Source organism: Zootoca vivipara, chromosome 3, assembly GCF_965207765.1.
Source record: "Zootoca vivipara chromosome 3, rZooViv2.hap1.1, whole genome shotgun sequence".
In the NCBI taxonomy this organism is placed as follows: Eukaryota; Metazoa; Chordata; class Lepidosauria; order Squamata; family Lacertidae; genus Zootoca; species Zootoca vivipara.
The window spans coordinates 35,302,876-35,320,458 of NC_142586.1; the positions used below are offsets into that span (position 1 = coordinate 35,302,876).

At 41.9% G+C, this 17,583-nt stretch overlaps 1 protein-coding gene across 50 annotated transcripts in view; it reads left to right on the forward strand.

Annotated features, from left to right (window-relative positions):
* The window catches only part of RIMS1 (regulating synaptic membrane exocytosis 1), a 235,258-nt gene that overhangs the window by 107,667 nt on the left and 110,008 nt on the right, over window positions 1-17,583 (forward strand). For 40 of the 50 annotated variants that reach the window (XR_015948904.1, XM_088665849.1, XM_088665857.1 and 37 more), the window contains 4 exons: window positions 2,969-3,309; window positions 5,916-6,793; window positions 16,725-16,792; window positions 17,252-17,362. Coding sequence is in view for 49 of the 50 variants with exons in the window: in XM_088665849.1 (XP_088521975.1) it covers window positions 2,969-3,309; window positions 5,916-6,793; window positions 16,725-16,792; window positions 17,252-17,362 (1,398 nt within the window). In the remaining variant the exon portion in view is untranslated. Of the gene's footprint in view, window positions 1-2,968; window positions 3,310-5,915; window positions 6,794-12,296; window positions 12,642-13,060; window positions 13,118-16,724; window positions 16,793-17,251; window positions 17,363-17,583 lie in introns of those variants that run through there. The other 10 variants (XM_088665882.1, XM_088665883.1, XM_088665884.1 and 7 more) reach the window with 6 other exon arrangements.

The following is a 17,583-nucleotide window of genomic DNA, read 5'->3' on the forward strand; positions in this document are numbered from 1 at the left end:
TGAAATTTTGGGGGGATGGTGGTGGTACTGGTAGGCACCTTATTACGACTGGATATCAGTAATGCTTAGGAAGTGTTCATTTTCTTTTCCCATTTCCTCCTTATTTGATTTATTACTCAGTATGCAGTGTACTTCATTTTTGTGCTTTGCATTGATGCACAACTATACAATGTTGCTTCCTCTTTTTTTAATTTTACGAAACATTTGTGTAAAAGATTTAATTTAGAATTCTTTCTTAGAAAACGCCTTTGGTTGGATCCATACGCAGTCATGCTTAGAGTAGACCCAGTGAATCAATGGGACCTTAAAGTATTAACAAAACAATTCTATCCATGTCTATTATATATATAAAAAAACCCATTGAGTTTGGTGGGTCTACTCCAGGCATGACTAACACTGCATAATAACCCCTTTTCCTGAGAGTAATCTCCATTAAATTCAACGACACTAACATCTGAGTAGACATGCTTAGGATTGCAACCAATTCCTGGATCCAACTCCTAATATTTCTGTTCATTTCCATGTTATTTTTCTAACAACCTGATCCTAATTACATTTAGGGGGGCAAGTGCACATTATTATTAATATTAATTGGACTTACTTCCAAATAAGTGTGCATAGATTTGCTGTTTGGCTCTTCCCACCCCCCTCCTTCCCACCCCTTTGCTCTTTTATCATGTACAGTGCATGACCGCCTTTATCCCTGCATAATCCTTAGAGCCAGCATCTGGCCTTAATGTGTTGCTGCTCTTGACAAAAATATAAATTTTAAAATCTAGCGGTGGTGGCCCAGAAATAGAATGTGTGCTTGATTTCATACCTTCCTGGGAGAAGATAGAACCTTTCTCGTGCTATGAATAATATTTTATCTTCTTAAACATTTTGTCTCTTAAGGCAAGGCTTTTGTTTCTTTTCCTCAACTGAAATTTCAAGAGTAATCATTTCACTATTACGTTTGGGCCATTGTGTCAGGAGAGAGCTTAGCCCTAGGGAGCATTTGAGAGTGATGGAACCATACTCAAGAAGAGTAATGATTAATTGGTTTTTGGATATGTGCCATTGGATGTTTGATTGGAAGGATAACAAAACATTCGACTGCATTTGCTCACTTCTTCATTAAGGGGTTGGGGGGTTGGGGTATATCTGGTGGCCTAAATACTGTAACTCACCTCATATGTGAAGTGAACTTGGTTTGTTAGTCTTATTAAGATCTGTTCAAAAACACAAATGGCCCCTTCTGCTCAAGGAAGGAACTGGGATCCACTGGAAGCTCCCACTGGAACACAGGGTGGGGTGGGGTGGTGCTTTTTGCTGTTCCTCATGCAGCCACATCTCATGCTGTTCTGGTCCCCTAAACTTCAAGAGCAAATTTTTGACAGACGAAGAGGCTGGGGTGAGGTGGGGTGAGATCAGTGAAAAATGTCTCCCTTCTGCTGGTGGGGTGTTCAGTAGGGACAGGGAAAATTAGATTCAGCATTTAAAGCTGATTCTACCTGATTCACGCTTTATAAAAATGCATACATTAGGGCAGGCTTCTTCAACCTCGGCCCTTCAGATGTTTTGAGACTACAGTTCTCATCATCCCTGACCCACTGGTCCTGCTAGCTAGGGATCATGGGAGTTGTAGGCCAAAAAACACCTGGAGTACTGAGGTTGAGGAAGCCTGCATTAGGGGGTGGAATGTGAAATAAAATGAATATATTCATGAGAATTTGAAATGAGGAACTAAGGGAACCAAAACTGATGGGTCCTTACATTAGTGGAACTTCACAAATAGGAGACTCCCACCATCGGAGCTTTAGTTTTATTTTATGTGCTACAATTTTTTAGGCTGTCCTCCTTCTATGGCACTTAGGGAAACCTAGGAAGATGCTTTATGCCAGGTCAGATAATTTGCCCATCTAGCCCAGCATTTTCTACTCTGATCTGCAGCAGCTCTCCTGGGTTTCTTCATTTTCCATCACCTGCTAGCCGATGCTTTGAACAGGAGATGGCAGGGATGGAACCTGGGACATACTTCATTCAAAGGTGTGCTCTAACACTGAGCTTTGGTCCCTGCTCTCTTGCCCACCTCATATTCACAACAAGCCTGTGGAATAGGCGGGGCTGAGAAACTGTGCCCTGCCCAGTGCCCTTCGTTTCTTAGTGAGTGGGGATTTGATCCTGGGCCTCCTAGCTTGTAGTCTAGTCACTACACCATACTGACTTTTTGAGTCCTATTTGTATGTTCAACACAATCACCATCACCATAACAATAATAATATTTTTATTTATATCCCACCCATCTCACTGGGTTGCCCCAGCCATGCTGGGCAGCTTCCAGCATATACAAAAACATAACAAAACATTAAACATTAAAAACTTCCCCATATGGGGCTACCTTCAGATATCTTCTAAAGCTTGGATAGCTACTTATCTCCTTGACATGTGCTGGGTGGGACCAAGAAGGCCCTCTGCCTAGGCTTTCATTTGAGGCAGGGGAGCAGGTCCATGCTCGCTCACTCCATTACCACTGTCGTGGCCCATTGTGGCCCTTCCCTAATGCTGACCACGTGTTTAAGAGCATGCTTGCAGTGAGGCAGCCTGCCAGTGCATATATAGGCTGTTGTCATAGTTCCACCTCATGGGGATAGCCTACTTGTAGGCATTGGGGAGGGGCCAGCACAGGGTGTGCGTGTGTGGTCCTGCTCTCCTGCTTCCCGTGATTGTCGTCACATGCCTTGAACACCCAGACGGTGCTTCAGAGTACTGGTGGAACATAAATGTTTGGTGCAGCCAAAGGGAAACACGGGATTGCAATATGTTTGGCTGCAGCTAATCAAGAGTTGCCCACTCCACAAGCATGTCCTGAGCATGAACAACAACACAAACATCACGGGAGGGAGGTTTTATTCTTCTTGAATGTTTAGACAACTGAGCCTTTCAGCAACTGAAGAGTACTCAGACTGTTATTTTTCTTTATAACTAGGTTATGTGGGTATGCAACTTATGCCGAAAGCAACAAGAGATCCTAACGAAATCTGGAGCGTGGTTTTTTGGAAGTGGTCCTCAACAGCCACCCAGTCAGGACGGAGCTCTGAGTGATACAGCTACTGGTGGCAGTTCAGATGCACCTAGAGAAAAGAAAGCGAGACTTCAAGAACGGTCAAGATCTCAAACACCCCTAAGCACAGCAGTCACCTCCTCACAGGAAATATCTTCTAGTGTGCAAACTGACAGGAGAAAAGGCACAGAGGTATCCCAGCAAGCTATGGGCCTGGAACAGAAGCAGACTTCATCAAGGTCTAGAAGTGAACCCCCGGGAGAGAGGTAACACTGATGCCAATGGGACTTGCCCATATGGGAAGAATTGCAGCTCTAATGTTAAGCAGTAGAGAGTACCATTATAAATATATAAAATCTCAGTGCACTCTGGCCACAAGTTGTTAATGGCTTTGCATATACGCAATATGGGAGAGCTTCCCCCAAATTTGCCCAACCCATAACAGTGTTTCTCTAGGCCCATCTAGTCCAGCATTCTGTTCTCACAGTGACCACCCAGATGCCTGTGGGAAGCCCACAAGCAGTGTAATAGCCCTACTCCACTTGCAATCTCTAGTATTCAGTGACATAACTGCCTCTGCTACTGGAGACAGCATACGGCCTTATCTTCCATTAATTTGTCTAATCCCCTATTAAAGTTAACCAGGTTGGTGGTGGCAAACTCCATTACCCATGCACTGTGTGAAGCAGGGGTGCCAACTTGAATAAAATGCTGGGCTGGGGGCAGATAAGCCCTGCCCCACATAACTGATCACATGGCATGGTGGGCGCACACACTGTTTGAAGGACAATGGCCATCGACTTGGGGGGCAGCCCCCTCAAATATTTTATTGAGAGGGCTGAAGGGACCTCAGCCCCTAGGAGTTGGCTCCTGTGGTGTGAAGTAATGGGTAACAGCAGAAGCAAAGGTCTGGCTGAATGGACTCTTAGAGTCCTGCATGCTCGTATGGCTTCTTTGGAAGGTGGTACTGTAAGATAAGGGACCCAGGTGGCGCTGTGGGTTAAACCACAGAGCCTAGGGCTTGCTGATCAGAAGGTTGCCGGTTCAAATCCCTGCAACGTGGTGAGCTCCCGTTGCTTGGTCCCAGCTCCTGCCCACCTAGAAGTTCGAAAGCACATCAAAGTGCAAGTAGATAAATAGGAACTGCTACAGCAGGAAGTTAAACGGCGTTTCCATGTGCTGCTCTGGTTTGCCAGAAGCGGCTTTGTCATGCTGGCCACATGACCTGGAAGCTATACGCCAGCTCCCTTGGCTAATAATGCGAGATGAGCGCGCAACCCCAGAGTCGGTCATGACTGGACCTAATGGTCAGGGGTCCCTTTACCTTTACTGTAAAATAGGCAGGAACTTGATGTTCCATACTTGCAGGAAAGTTGATGGAATGCTTGGAATACTCTGTTATTGGTTAATGGAATTGGGAATAATAATAATAACAGCAGCAGCAACAACAATAATTATTATTTATCACCCGTCCTTCACCAGAAGGTCCCAGGGTGGATGAAACAATTTCAAATTTAGAATTTAAAACAAAGCAAATTACAGTCACAGGACTAAGGTGGGTCCTGAGAACACAGATCTCATGTGTCATAGGCTAGAGTAAAGAGGTGCATCTTCACCAATCACTGAAAGCTTCATAGTGAAGAAGCCAGGTACACCTCTTAATTCCACAGTTCATGGATTAAGGTGAAGTTTTTAGATCTGTTCTCTTGCTTTATGGGTAATCACACTTTGTGATACTGGTTTCTGATCAATTTTGGGCATTTCTTGCTCCACGCTTTCAAAAATAACACATACTAGCTGCAAGCAAATAAAAACTTTCAGAAGTGCTCTAAGACTTCTTTCAACAGATGCTTTCAGATTTGAGTCTATCTTTACAATTTCATTTGTCCAGATCCATATTCATGCAATTAAGATGCAAGCATTTTGAAATGTGAGAGTCTCTGCATGAATACTTTTTTTGCTCTGCTGAATGTTGCTGGGAGAGGATTCAGGGATTGCTTTGCTTACATGGAGAGACACTTACTAGCACAAATATTTAGACTCATGATGACTTAGTCCTAAATGGAGTTTTTTTTAAATGACTTGGACTTTTTATACATTCTTCTTTGCCTATTCCCAAATGGAATTTTTTTTAAACAACAACAACAACTTGGGGATTACTGAAAATAAATTTCATTCTTTTTCTTTTAGCACCTGCCTTTCAGACATGACAATAATGATGCAGGTGATAATTAAGTTCAAAGGCTTTGTATAATCTTCTCTTTAATTTATGGCGAAGAGCCATAGCTCACATGCTTTGCATGCAAAAGGTCTAAGGTCCAATTCCTGGCACCTCCAGGCCAGGCTGGGAAAAACTCCTGTCTTAAACGCTGACAGTCGGTGTAGATTATACTAAATGAAGTGGACCATTGGTCTGGCACAATGTAAGGCAGCTTCCTATTTCCCTACTGTACCTTTAAAAAAAAACTTATTCCAATGTAGCTTGCACAGAATTGGGCTCGGGCATATGCCGTTGGTTTGTGTGTGATTTGTCCCCTTCATTCTCCTCCAGTGAGAAAGAAGAGAGCCAGTGTGGTGTAGTGGTTAAGAGCGGTAGACTCGTAATCTGGTGAACCGGGTTCGCGTCCCCGCTCTTCCACACACAGCTGCTGGGTGACCTTGGGCTAGTCACACTTCTCTCTGAAGTCTCTCAGCCTCCCTCACCTCATAGAGGGTTTGTTGTGGGGGAGGAAGGGAAAGGAGATTGTAAGACTCCTTCGGGTTGTGATAAAGCGGGATATCAAATCCAAACTCTTCTTCTTCTTCTTCTTCTTCTTCTTCTTCTTCTTCTTCTTCTTCTTCTTCTTCTTCTTCTTCCACCCCTTCCCATCAGGAAGAAGACACCCGCAGGGTCTGAACAGAATGGGAAAGGAGGTGTAAAAGGTGAGCGCAAACGAGTGCCAAAATCCTCACTCCAGCAGGGTGAAGGACAAAGAGATGAGAGGGAATGTAAAGAAAGACGTGATGGTAGAAGATTAGAGAAAGGGAGGTCTCGGGACTATTCAGACTTCCCACACGATTTTGAGGAAGGCAAAGCTATAGATGGAGAGAAGCAAAGGAAAGAAGATGACTATCACACTCGATACAGGAGTGATCCAAACCTGGCAAGGTATCCCGTAAAGCCGCATCCCGACGAGGAACAGATGCGCATGCATGCAAAAGTTTCAAAAGCACGGCATGAAAGAAGACACAGTGACGTTGCCTTGCCACACACAGAAGTTGAGGAGCCCGAGGTACTTGAGAATAAACTAGGAAAGCACTCACAGGTGCAAGGAACTCAGGACATAAAGTCTCGCCCGGATACTCAGAGGGCGTACGCAATAGAAAGAACAGGTGATGTAAGGATTTCTGTTTCTAAACAATTAGCTAACCATAGCCCACCAACTCCCAGGCATAGCGTGGTTCCTACAGAGCACTTAGAATCCAAAAATCACGACCCCTTTAAAACACAGAGTCGCCTAGATCCTAGCTCTGCTATTCTCAGTCGGAAAGCAAAGCGGGAGAAAATGGAGACCATGCTAAGGAATGATTCCCTTAGTTCTGACCAGTCAGAATCAGTGCGGCCGTCTCCACCAAAGCCCCATAGATCGAAACGGGGTGGAAAGAAAAGACAAATGTCAGTCAGCAGCTCTGAGGAAGAAGGAGCATCAACACCTGAATATACCAGTTGTGATGACGTGGAAATAGAAAGTGAAAGTGTCAGTGAAAAAGGTAAGATAAAGATTTAAATATATATTACATGTGGGGGGGGAATTGATCTAAACATGCATTTCCTGTCATAATTTACTGAAAATTTGTAAAAACAAAGGAGGCTGCATTCTCTTTATAGCTTTTCCTAGCATAGGGTTTCCAACCATAGTGCTTTACTCTGTCGTAACTAAAAAACAAAATATGCCTTCTGCTACAGAAAGCATCATCTTCCTTGTCCTGATGAGTTTCTTCTGTGGGTTTCTGTGGTTCCTCAAAAGGGCTCTGCTATGCAGATAGAAGGCTTCAGAATGAAAACAACAGCTAGAGACTAGCAGTCCATAGTGATGTTTGCGCCCCATCTAATATAAATCACATTGTACAGCTATTCAAAGGAGAGCTTTTTAGATATTAAGCAGACTGCAATAAACTGAGTACCTGAAATGTGGACAGACAGTACCAGAATGGTCTTATCTAAACACATTCCTTAGATGTCCCCACTGATTTCCACACAATAGCCATGATCCAGCAACAAGAAAAAGGAGAGCATGTGCCCAGATTTGGGATATAAGCATTTCTGCATTGTTTATTTGGAATGGGGTTAGTTTAAGATACAGTCATACCTCGGGTTAAGTACGCTTCAGGTTGAGTACTTTCAGGTTAAGTCCTGTTAGCTAGGGATCGTGGGAGTTGTAGGCCAAAACATCTGGAGGGCTGCAGTTTGGGGATGCCTGGGCTAGATGGTCCTTTGGCCTCATCCAGCGGGAATGTTCTTCACCTGAAGGCTGGTAGAGAATGCAGACACTGTGTAGAAGAGGAGAGGGGGAGAACCACGTTGCTCTCCTGGGAGAAAAGGTGGAATATAAACATAATAATAACAGGAGTGGTTGGTGAGGAGGGGCATTCCAGAATGTGGCAGGATATTTTTAGAGTTAGTTTTTCAGGTATAAAACATCTCCGAGTGATAGGTGTTTTAGGCAGGCATGCTTGTTTCTTTACATTTTTTTCTTGCCCTTGTAAACCAGGGTCATGTATTACATCAAACATAGCATACAGGGGTGGGACAGGCAAAATCAGGCAAGAAGCATTGCCCCATCATGTGATGTGAACCTGAAGCTTCACATTTTTAGCCATTTCTGGACGTGTTTTCTTCGTTTCAATAAGCACTTGAAATAACTAGTTAGTTAAAGCACATTAATTGTCTGATTTCTCACAAATCATTGTTCGGTCATTTCCTTTTGTGAAAAACTTCCCACCCTCTGGTTTGCTGTAGGAGGGACTAGCAAGATGTCTTCACCCCGTGTGAATGGAGGAGCATGCCATGGTTCATTATGAGGAAAAGCCAATCAGAACCTTGACGAGTTATCAGTAATTCTCGAGCTGAAAAAAGTAGAAAATCAGAATGTTGTGAAATGTTTTTCATGCTTAGAATGATTCAATAAGCTATAAAAAGAGGTATATATTTTTCCTGCTGCTCAGGAGAGAAGACAGGGCCGCTTGTTTTCTTTTAATTGCATCAGTACTGAATTGTGGAGCTGGGATAAGTAGGAATGCAAACAGAATCAAGGCAAATACCAGATTTTATTGGATATTTTTATGTGATACATGAACTTTTTGGAGTTGGTGTTAGAAATAAATTAATTAATGTAAATAGAAGCACAATAGGAATGAATTGGTTCAAATTAATCCTCTAGTTTTGCTAAACCTTATGCTAAATTGGCCACTAGATGGAGTCTGTGCAATTTAAGTTTCCCATAAATATTTCCCATAAATATTTTCTTAAGTTAGCTACTGAATATTATATCTACAGTTCCAGAAACATCTGCTAATTCATTGCCAAATTTCATAAAAGCTTTATCGTACCAGAGTAGTTTTTGATATGCAATTTCCAACAGCAGTTTTAAAGTCTTCTGACTCTGTACTTATATGAAAATAGTGTGTAGTTTTATTCACCGGTATGAATTTGAAAAATTCGCTGTAAGGGAGTCATATAGGGAGAATATTTCAACTCTCTTATCATTTGTGCTTTTAAGAAAGGGCTTGTTTTATATATCTCATGGATGATAAATCTTAAAAATTGCTTCATGAGTTAAATGTTTTTCTTGAACCAAGAACTCTGGCTGGAATATGCATTTGCACAAGGTTGGCCTAGTTTTAGAGTAGTATTCATGGCATGTAAGTAGCTACTATACATTAGTGGAGGGGTTGTAACCCTTTTTTGGCCCATGGGCATATTTGAGAACTAGAAAAAAGACTAGAGTAAGGACCTTGCAACGTTCTCCTCCCCAGCTGCAACCTACCTTAAATTGACCCCTCACTACATAGGTTTGAAAAAGCTCCTCTGTTGGCTAAAGGAGGTTTCTTTCCACTAAGGGAGTATAGAGGTATGGCGTATATGTATCCGCAGGTGTCCCATTAGCAACCAATGTGTTAGCTGATATTCCAGTGCTTTGAGTAGCTGTATCAGGAACTGTGTATAGTAATGGATGCAATGACTGCTTTGTCACTATGATGCCACAATTTAGGTTTCGCTCACAGACCTGAAATGGTGCACCAGTGAAGCAATGTGTTGTCAAATCTACTGCACCAACAGTACCAAAATCATATTGAAATACCCTTGACAGACTGAAACAGAACTGTAGCCACATCTCTATGAGTTCTTACTGACAGCCAATGCTAGACCTTTGGTTCTTGAACTTTGCTGGATAATAATTAAAGAGAAACAAAAACCTTCATCAAACACATTTTAAAAGTTACGCTAGTGATAGCTTGCTTTGTTATGAACTTCTGCCCTTTGTCACACATTTATCCTCGAATTCCTACATTCCTAGACCTAGGAAAAGGAAGTTGTAACTAGTCCTTCCAAAGCTCAGTACAATACAGGATGTATCCTCTAAACCAATGAAGGCCATAAGGTGGTGGTGAGAGACAGGATATTAGGGAAGAAGCAGTTTAGACCTTCGAACACAAACTTATTTGCATTTAGGTGCTTGGGGGAATTGTCACAAAGCAGAAACTGTTGATGGAGCCATATTTTTTTGCAGTGAAACATAATGTGCCTTTTATTAATCACCTCAGCCTTAGAATCACAGACTTGGAAGGAACCCCACTACTGCAACATCCCCAACAGGTGGAATTCCAGCTTCAGCTTAAAAACTTCCAACAAAGGATTGCCCAGGGCAATCTGCTCCACTGTCAAACAGTTTGCACCATCCAGGAGTGTTTCCTGATGTTTACTCCAAATATTGTTTATTCTAATTAGAACCCATTGGGCGAGGTTGAACCTTCTAGAGCAGGGGTGGCCAATGGGGTGTCCTGCAGATGTCACTGATGGGACCTCCCATTATCCCTGGTGTGCTGCTTAGACTGAATGAAATTGTAGTCTGTAACATCTGGGTGCACCATTTCCAGGCCCGGCTCTAGGGGTAGTCTCGGTGGCGCGGGGTGCCAGGGCGCCGGGCCGGCAGGTGGGCACTGTGCGGCAAAGCCGCCCGGAAGCCATGCTGCGCACTGCGCCCGCCCACCAGGGCGGGGGCGCCGGAGCGATCTCTGTGCCACGGCGCCACAGTGCCCAACCTGTTTGAGACGGCCCTGACCATGTCAGCGACTTCCTCCTCTGGAGCAATAGAAAATTAATGTGGTCCATCACCTCTCTCAAAACTATGTAACCACACTTCCAGTAATGAGGATATATATGGGTGATATGTTCAGAACCTTTTCTCTGCTTGCTTTATGAGAAGAAATGAAAACATTAACCCGTATTGTCCAGATTCCCTTTATCTGTGTCATCACAATTCTAATCGTAGCTTGGCCTAGAAAATTGTGATGAGGATTAGGATGTGTTGCTTGTGGCAACATTAGAGAGGTATTAAATATTATATAAAATCTGCCATTTGTTTTCTATAGGGGCAAATCGGGTCAAAAGAAGACTAAAAGTACTGCTGTAGAATGAAATTTGACCTGGTGCAGTCAGCTTGCTCTCTCTGCCCTTCTCCTGTCTCTATGAGCCCCCAAGTCAGAGTCTGAATCATTTGAAGTTAGGTAAAATACATAGAAAAATACAAAGTAACAAATATAAAATAAATAAATAAATATACCCTTGAATAATTTTTCTTTTTAATGAACAGTAAATACCGCAATGTTCCTAACAGACATGCAGAACCCAAAATATATTATGTTCCATGTTCACCCTGATTGCAGTATTTTCATTCAGGCATCAATTAAACTGCTTTAGCCATTCAGTTGTTAGGAGTTTACGACGGGCTGATATGAGGGTGTTGATAATGATTTGTGTTTCAAATGCTCCATAGTTTCTGGTAGATTTTGTAGTAATTTCACAGTGCTGCTGGCTCAGATGTCTACCCGTACGTCAGTGGAAGTCATGGCCTTGGGGTGGGGCACTCCGTATAGCTTTGCAGCCCCTTCCTGTACCTGGTTCCCCTTTGCACAAGTAGTGCATTAAAGTATTTGTAGTGTCAACTAATAGCTACCATTGTGTTAGTACAGTGCTGACCTATAGTATATCACTGAGAAATCTGTGAGATGTAGTAATAAAAGGTAAAGGACCCCTGACAGTTAAGTTCAGTCGCGGACTACTCTGGGGTTGTGGCACTCATCTCACTTTACTGGCCGAGGGAGCCGGCGTTTGTCTGCAGACAGTTTTCCAGGTGATGTGGCCAGCATGACAAAGCCGCTTCTGGCAAACCAGAGCAGCGCACGGAAACGCTGTTTACCTTCCCGCCGGAGAGGTACCTATTTATCTACTTGCACTTTGACGTGCTTTCGAACTGCTACATTCAGCTGCTATATTCAACTACAAGTATTATTTTGTCTCTCCCCACAACACCATCTGCATGGGAGACAAAACTGCTGCAAAGGGAAGGGACCTGTGCCAACGCTAAGAAAATCTCCACCTGCCTCTTTCGACTCACTTTCTCTCTGCCCATGGAAATGCCCCCAGTTTCCGGAAGAAGTGGTCCATGTGCTGTGAGTGCCCCTTGGCAGTTGCCCAAGGCTTGTCTCGTGTCAGCTGCTGAGAGCAGCATCCAGTAAACATATGCCTTCTGGCCCAGGTTTAGCTGCTTTTGCCTTTGAATCAGGCAACCTGAGGAACAACTTTGCCAGCTGGTGGGCTTGGCTTCTCTTCTTTCTAACCCAACTCACACATTTCTGTGGTGGCCTCCTATCTGTGAATTAAGGAGGGTGGGTCAGTCTTAATTTGTGTTGTGCCCGTGTTTAAATTGCACAGTTTAAATGTACTAAAGAGGAAGAATGGCTGCCGCTTTGTTACCGATTGCATTGATACTTGTGCTCCGCATAGCATTTGTCTGTGTCAGGTACTGGCAGATAAAACATTTATTTTCCCATCTCTGTGGGCAGGGAGCAGTGTTTTGTTTGGAGGGGGGGTTCCCCTCCCCCCCTCATCAGACTGTCTTGTGAAGTCTCCTAAAATCATTAAGGATTCTCTGTAGCCAGAGAGGCTCTTTAGCATTGCACTGAGCATGTATAGATTAATGCAGTAATCAATGCTCTCTCCACACTGCAGAGATTTGTATTGATGGCTGTGGCTCTTGTGGCCTTGTTTGGTGTTACTGTTGTAGAGTGTTTGACATTGGAGAATGATTTGGCATTGGCTCAGGAGACAAGGACTTATAGACCTGGTTTTGTACTGATTTGTTTTTTGGACGGGGGTTTCCTCTCCCCCCCCCCCGCCCATTGCGGTTACGGCTCTGCTACAGTCGCAGGCTGGAAATCAGCAACCTGCTTGAAGTCGGTTCTGCTTGTTTAGGTGCTCTGAGCTGAAGCTGCTATGTTTGCTGGTTTCCTTCAGTTTCTTCTCCATACGGTGTATTCGGGGACAGGTAATCTAATGGTACTGTCAGAATGGGAGGCTGTAGATGTCTGTAAAATATTATTGCCAATCAGTCTGAGTTCTGAAAAGGTTTCTTCTGGTGGTGAAGTACAAGCATAAGGGTGGGGGGGGGGATAGATAAAAAGAGCCATTTTTGTTGCTTTTGCGTGGGCGGGTGGGTTCCTTTACCCTTCATAATACCCATTCCTGATTTTTAAGTATATAACTGTGTTTTTAAAATATAAGCTGACTTTTTAAACCATAAATATGTGTTTAGATTTTTTAAAATTTTATTTTAAAATAACCTGTCTGTAAATGTAATTCTGGACAGGGTAAATCTCATTTACCCATAAACAATATTGCACGTTAGAGAAAGTAATCAGATTTCAGAAGTTTTGATGGTCAGGGAACATATAATCATTCAGATATATTATTTTTAGCTAATCTGTTTGGCAGAAGAGAGTTGGTGTGCCCTGCGTCTCCTGAGTCATGTTGTGGTTAGTAAATTTCATAGCCTTCAAATTGCAATAATGCAGCCTGTGTATTATCATATAGTATGCTTTTGGATTTATTTTTAAATACAATGTGCCCAGTTGGAAAGCATTGCATTTCAGTTTTAGGTATTTCTGACTCTAATCTTGAATGTATTCCTTTTTTGGCACTTTATATAGCAAACTGAACAGAGTGAAGCTAAGGAGAGAAAGCAGTCGACAAATTCTAGCCCAACCAACTTTTGTTAGCAATATAATGTTTGCCATAAAAATAATTTTGTGAAAGATAAATTGTATAACAGAGTACACATTCTTGAATGCTGCTGTTAAAGTATCATCATCATTATGAATTAGGGACTCCATTTAATATGTCTGAAGTGAAATGGGACAAATAACAACGAGAGAAGGTATATTGTTTGCTCTTCAGAGGGAGAAGTCTGTGCCTGAGTGTGAATTTGTGTCAGTGCTTCTTCTTGTATGTTGCTTCCTATCAGTCCCACCCATACTCCTGTTCCCTATATATTCAGGCTTCATCCTTTGAGGCAGGTTGGCAACATGCTTGAGTGGGTCATCAGCTGATACCTCTCCCTCTTTGACAACATGGAGGCACTAACTGGGTGATCCCTACAGTTATGGGGCATGCAGGGTAGGATTCAGTACCGGTGAGCTCTGCCACAACATGTGCCCAAGTATGCCAGTTTATGGCACCAGATTTGCTTTGATGAGTATGCTGGCTTTGCACAACTACATACTTGCACACACCTCCTTCCATATTCACATGCCCATGCACTAAGTTCAGAGGGGGAGGGCCTGCTCATGATCCCACTGTTAGCCAAAGTTTGTAGGGTGCATAAGAGGGCCTTCTCTGTAGTGGCTCCCTACTTCTAGAATCCTTTGAGGTGTATCTGGTATACTGATACTACACTAACATTTTCATGACAAGAGAAGATCCACCTCTTTGCACAGCCCTTTGGGAGGGGATGAAAAGTGTGATGAGTCACTTGACTGTGATAGTATCTAGCCAGTTTCAGTATTTTCCCCCCTGATTCTTTTAATTATAATTTTAAAAGTTGTTGTATATATAATATGGTTTGTTGTTTTTTATTTTATTTACTATACTTCATTTTAATGAAGGTGTGGTTTTGTTCTGCCCTGGGACTATCTGGCGAAGAACAGATTATAAATGTTAAAACTTAATAAATATGCACAGCCTTAATTCGAACTAGCATGTCAAAAAAAGGAAGAACTTTAGGAAAGATTCTGCAAGTTCAGCAACAACCCTAGCAAAAAAGCTCCCTAAACTATGGCTAATGTTAACTGTGGTTTGATTAAGAACATAAGAAGAGCTTGCAGCATGATGCCAATGGCCCATCTGGACCAGCATCTTGTTCTCAGCTGGCAGCTGGATGCCTTGGATTATCAGTTTCATAATGCATTGTTTGGAGTTGGCTTGTTTCAAGCAAACCATAGTTAAAATTAAAATGGTCAATCTTTGATGACACAGTAAACTGTGGTTGATCTAAAAACTAAAGCAGGTGCATCAAAAGCAGATTGGGGGAGGGTAGGATCACTCTTGTAATATTAAACTTTGGTTTAACATAAGGGTGGCTATGTAATTGTACTGAGGTTTTGATCTCAACCATGCTATATATATATTTAAAAAATAAATAAACCCAATGAGAAATAAATGTGCCATTGATGCTGATGCTGCTGGTTGTTGTTGTTATCCTCTTCATCATCTGTATCACAGCTCTGTAAAGTAGTTTGACATTATTAGCCCCATATTACAGGTGTGGGTGGGGCTGAGGAAAGGAGATAATGAATGAGCTGCTTTAGACTAACTAATGAATTCATGGCAGAGGTAAACCAGAGTCTGCGCAGCTTGCATTAGTGGATAACCAACAATAGCAGAGTGACTAACAGTGCAATCCTGTGCATGTTTACTCGGAAGTAAGTTCTGCTAATTTCAATTAGACTTATTAGGTAAGTGTGCAGAGAATTGTGCTCCAGCTTGTTCTTTACAAGGAAGCATCTTCTTGTACAGAATCCTGATTAGTATTCTAAACTGCAATCTCTGCGAATTGTTTATTATAATTCATTTGTTGGTCATCATTGCATAACACAGAAGCATTTCCATCTCTCTCCATCACCTCACATCATGTAATTCATTCATCTTTTCTGTCTACCCCTTTTACTTGTGTGTCATCTCATCAAGTACATTTCCACTTTTGCCTCCATTATTCAAATTAATATTGTGTATATATACCTACTACATACCGCACAAAATTATTTTAACTGCTATCAGTTGCTTACCAGCACAGCTATATGTATGTCACTCATTGTAGCTTTGGTTGCTTCTGTCTCCCCCAAATAGTGAGATGTTCAGAGCACTTTTTACTGGAAATTGATTATGATGCTGTGATATTTCTGAGTTGGATCCAGCTGAAGTTAGCTGAACGTCAGTTCCACTGAAATCAGTAACACAAGTTAGCCATCATTTAAGTGCCATTGATTTAAATAGGAACTATCTACAGCTAACTTTAGCCTGAAGTAGTCCCATGTATTTGCAAATGTACACAAGTAGGCCTTATGGGGACCTGGAGCAAACATGCAGCAGCTCAAAATTTACTGCAGTTGGAAATTGTGGGATTGACACAAGCTTGTGTTTATAGCATGCAAGTAGAGTGTGTTGTTTTATATGTAGAGGGGTCCAAGTTTCAACACCTGGCACCTCCATTGAAATCATCTCAGGTTACAGGACATATGGTACCTGAAATCCAGAAGAAATGCTATCAGAATGGAGCTAGATAGGCCAGAATAAATAACCCAGTTCTGCTTGATGAAATGAGCTCATCTTTCTCTTTCTCTGATATGACTGTGAGGAAGATTTTGGTTTCACTTAACTGTACTGGTAGCTTAAACCCAACAAACTGGTTAATCGTAAGCATGGTTTGTTTGAAACAAGCCAGCTTCAAAGCATGGATTATGAAGCTGACTTGTTTAATCAAACCACAGTTAACATTAATCATAGTTTAGGATTTGGATGACCCACTAAACTCTGGTTAATCCGAAACTGTAGCAGAAGCTTCTGATTTCCTCCTTGTGCCTGTGAAGGAGAGAATAAGAGCATCCAAACCTGGGTAGGAAGACTTAATTCAGCCTGGTATTTGCTAAACTATTATTTAACACATGTATGGGGAAGCTGTAGTCTTCTATATGTTGTTGAGCTACAACTCCCATTGTTTCTGACCATGGGCCATGCCAGCTGGGTCTGATGAGAGTGAAAGTCCAACAACACCTAGAGGGCCATAGGTTCCTCAAACTTCATTTAGGATGTCATCTGAATGTGGCCAATCTGAAGTATCACCTTGTATTTTTATATGCTAGCAACATCAGCATCTTGAAACACTGTAATATAGAAACTGTTTTAACAAATTACAAACTCAGCCAAAACATAAACTCAATCATCATGCAAGATCTGCAGTTGAATAGGGAATTGTATATTATGATTATGATTATTTCTAAATTCAAACACTAAATTCAGTTCAACTCATAATACAGTTAATGCATTTCCTTCAGAATACACATTTCTTTCCTTTCCTATATATTCCAGGTGATTTGGATTATTACTGGCTTGATCCTGCCACGTGGCACAGTAGGGAGACATCTCCTATTAGCTCGGTAAGAAATATGCCAAATTGGTCTATTGGATTAAATTAAAATAGCTGATTATTTTTTATTATCATTATGGTGTTGGTTGGTTCTTAACATGATAATATGAAAAAAAACCTGTGACATAGTTGTTTTTATGAATAATCCATAAAACATCTTTAATAGATAGGATATTTTTTGTAAAAAATCTGCTCCTTCATCCATTACATAAACTTAGTTGAAAAATATATGTTAAACCATAGGGAGTTGTGTACTTTGTCTTGGATCGTAAGTGTGCCTTCCATTCTAAGTACTATGCTGGAGATAGCAAAGAGTTTAAATAACCAGCATAGGCAACATGCAGTCCATTGATAACTATAAAAATAGATGCCCAACAAATTTATTACATCAGAAAAAGAGTGTGGCTGTTTTACAGACTTGTATGCATAAACAGGAATTTGCTTCTCCTTGTTTGTTTATTTTTAATAGCATCCTGTAACGTGGCAACCATCTAAAGAGGGAGATCGCCTAATTGGCCGTGTTATTCTCAACAAGAGAACAACTATGCCAAAAGAGTCAGGTGCATTGCTGGGACTCAAAGTAAGTACTGTGGAGGTTAGGCTGTAAATTTATTCCAATATATTTTAGACGTTGGCTGTGGCCTCTGTGAGAGAACTAAGTGATGGTGGTGTCTCCTCCTCAGGGTACTAATCTTATCTTTGGTTTTTGGACTTTGTGGTAGGAAAAGAGGAAAAGGATGCTGAGCCAGTCCACACCTTCCCAAATATGAAAATAGAATCATGAGCCATTGAAATATATTT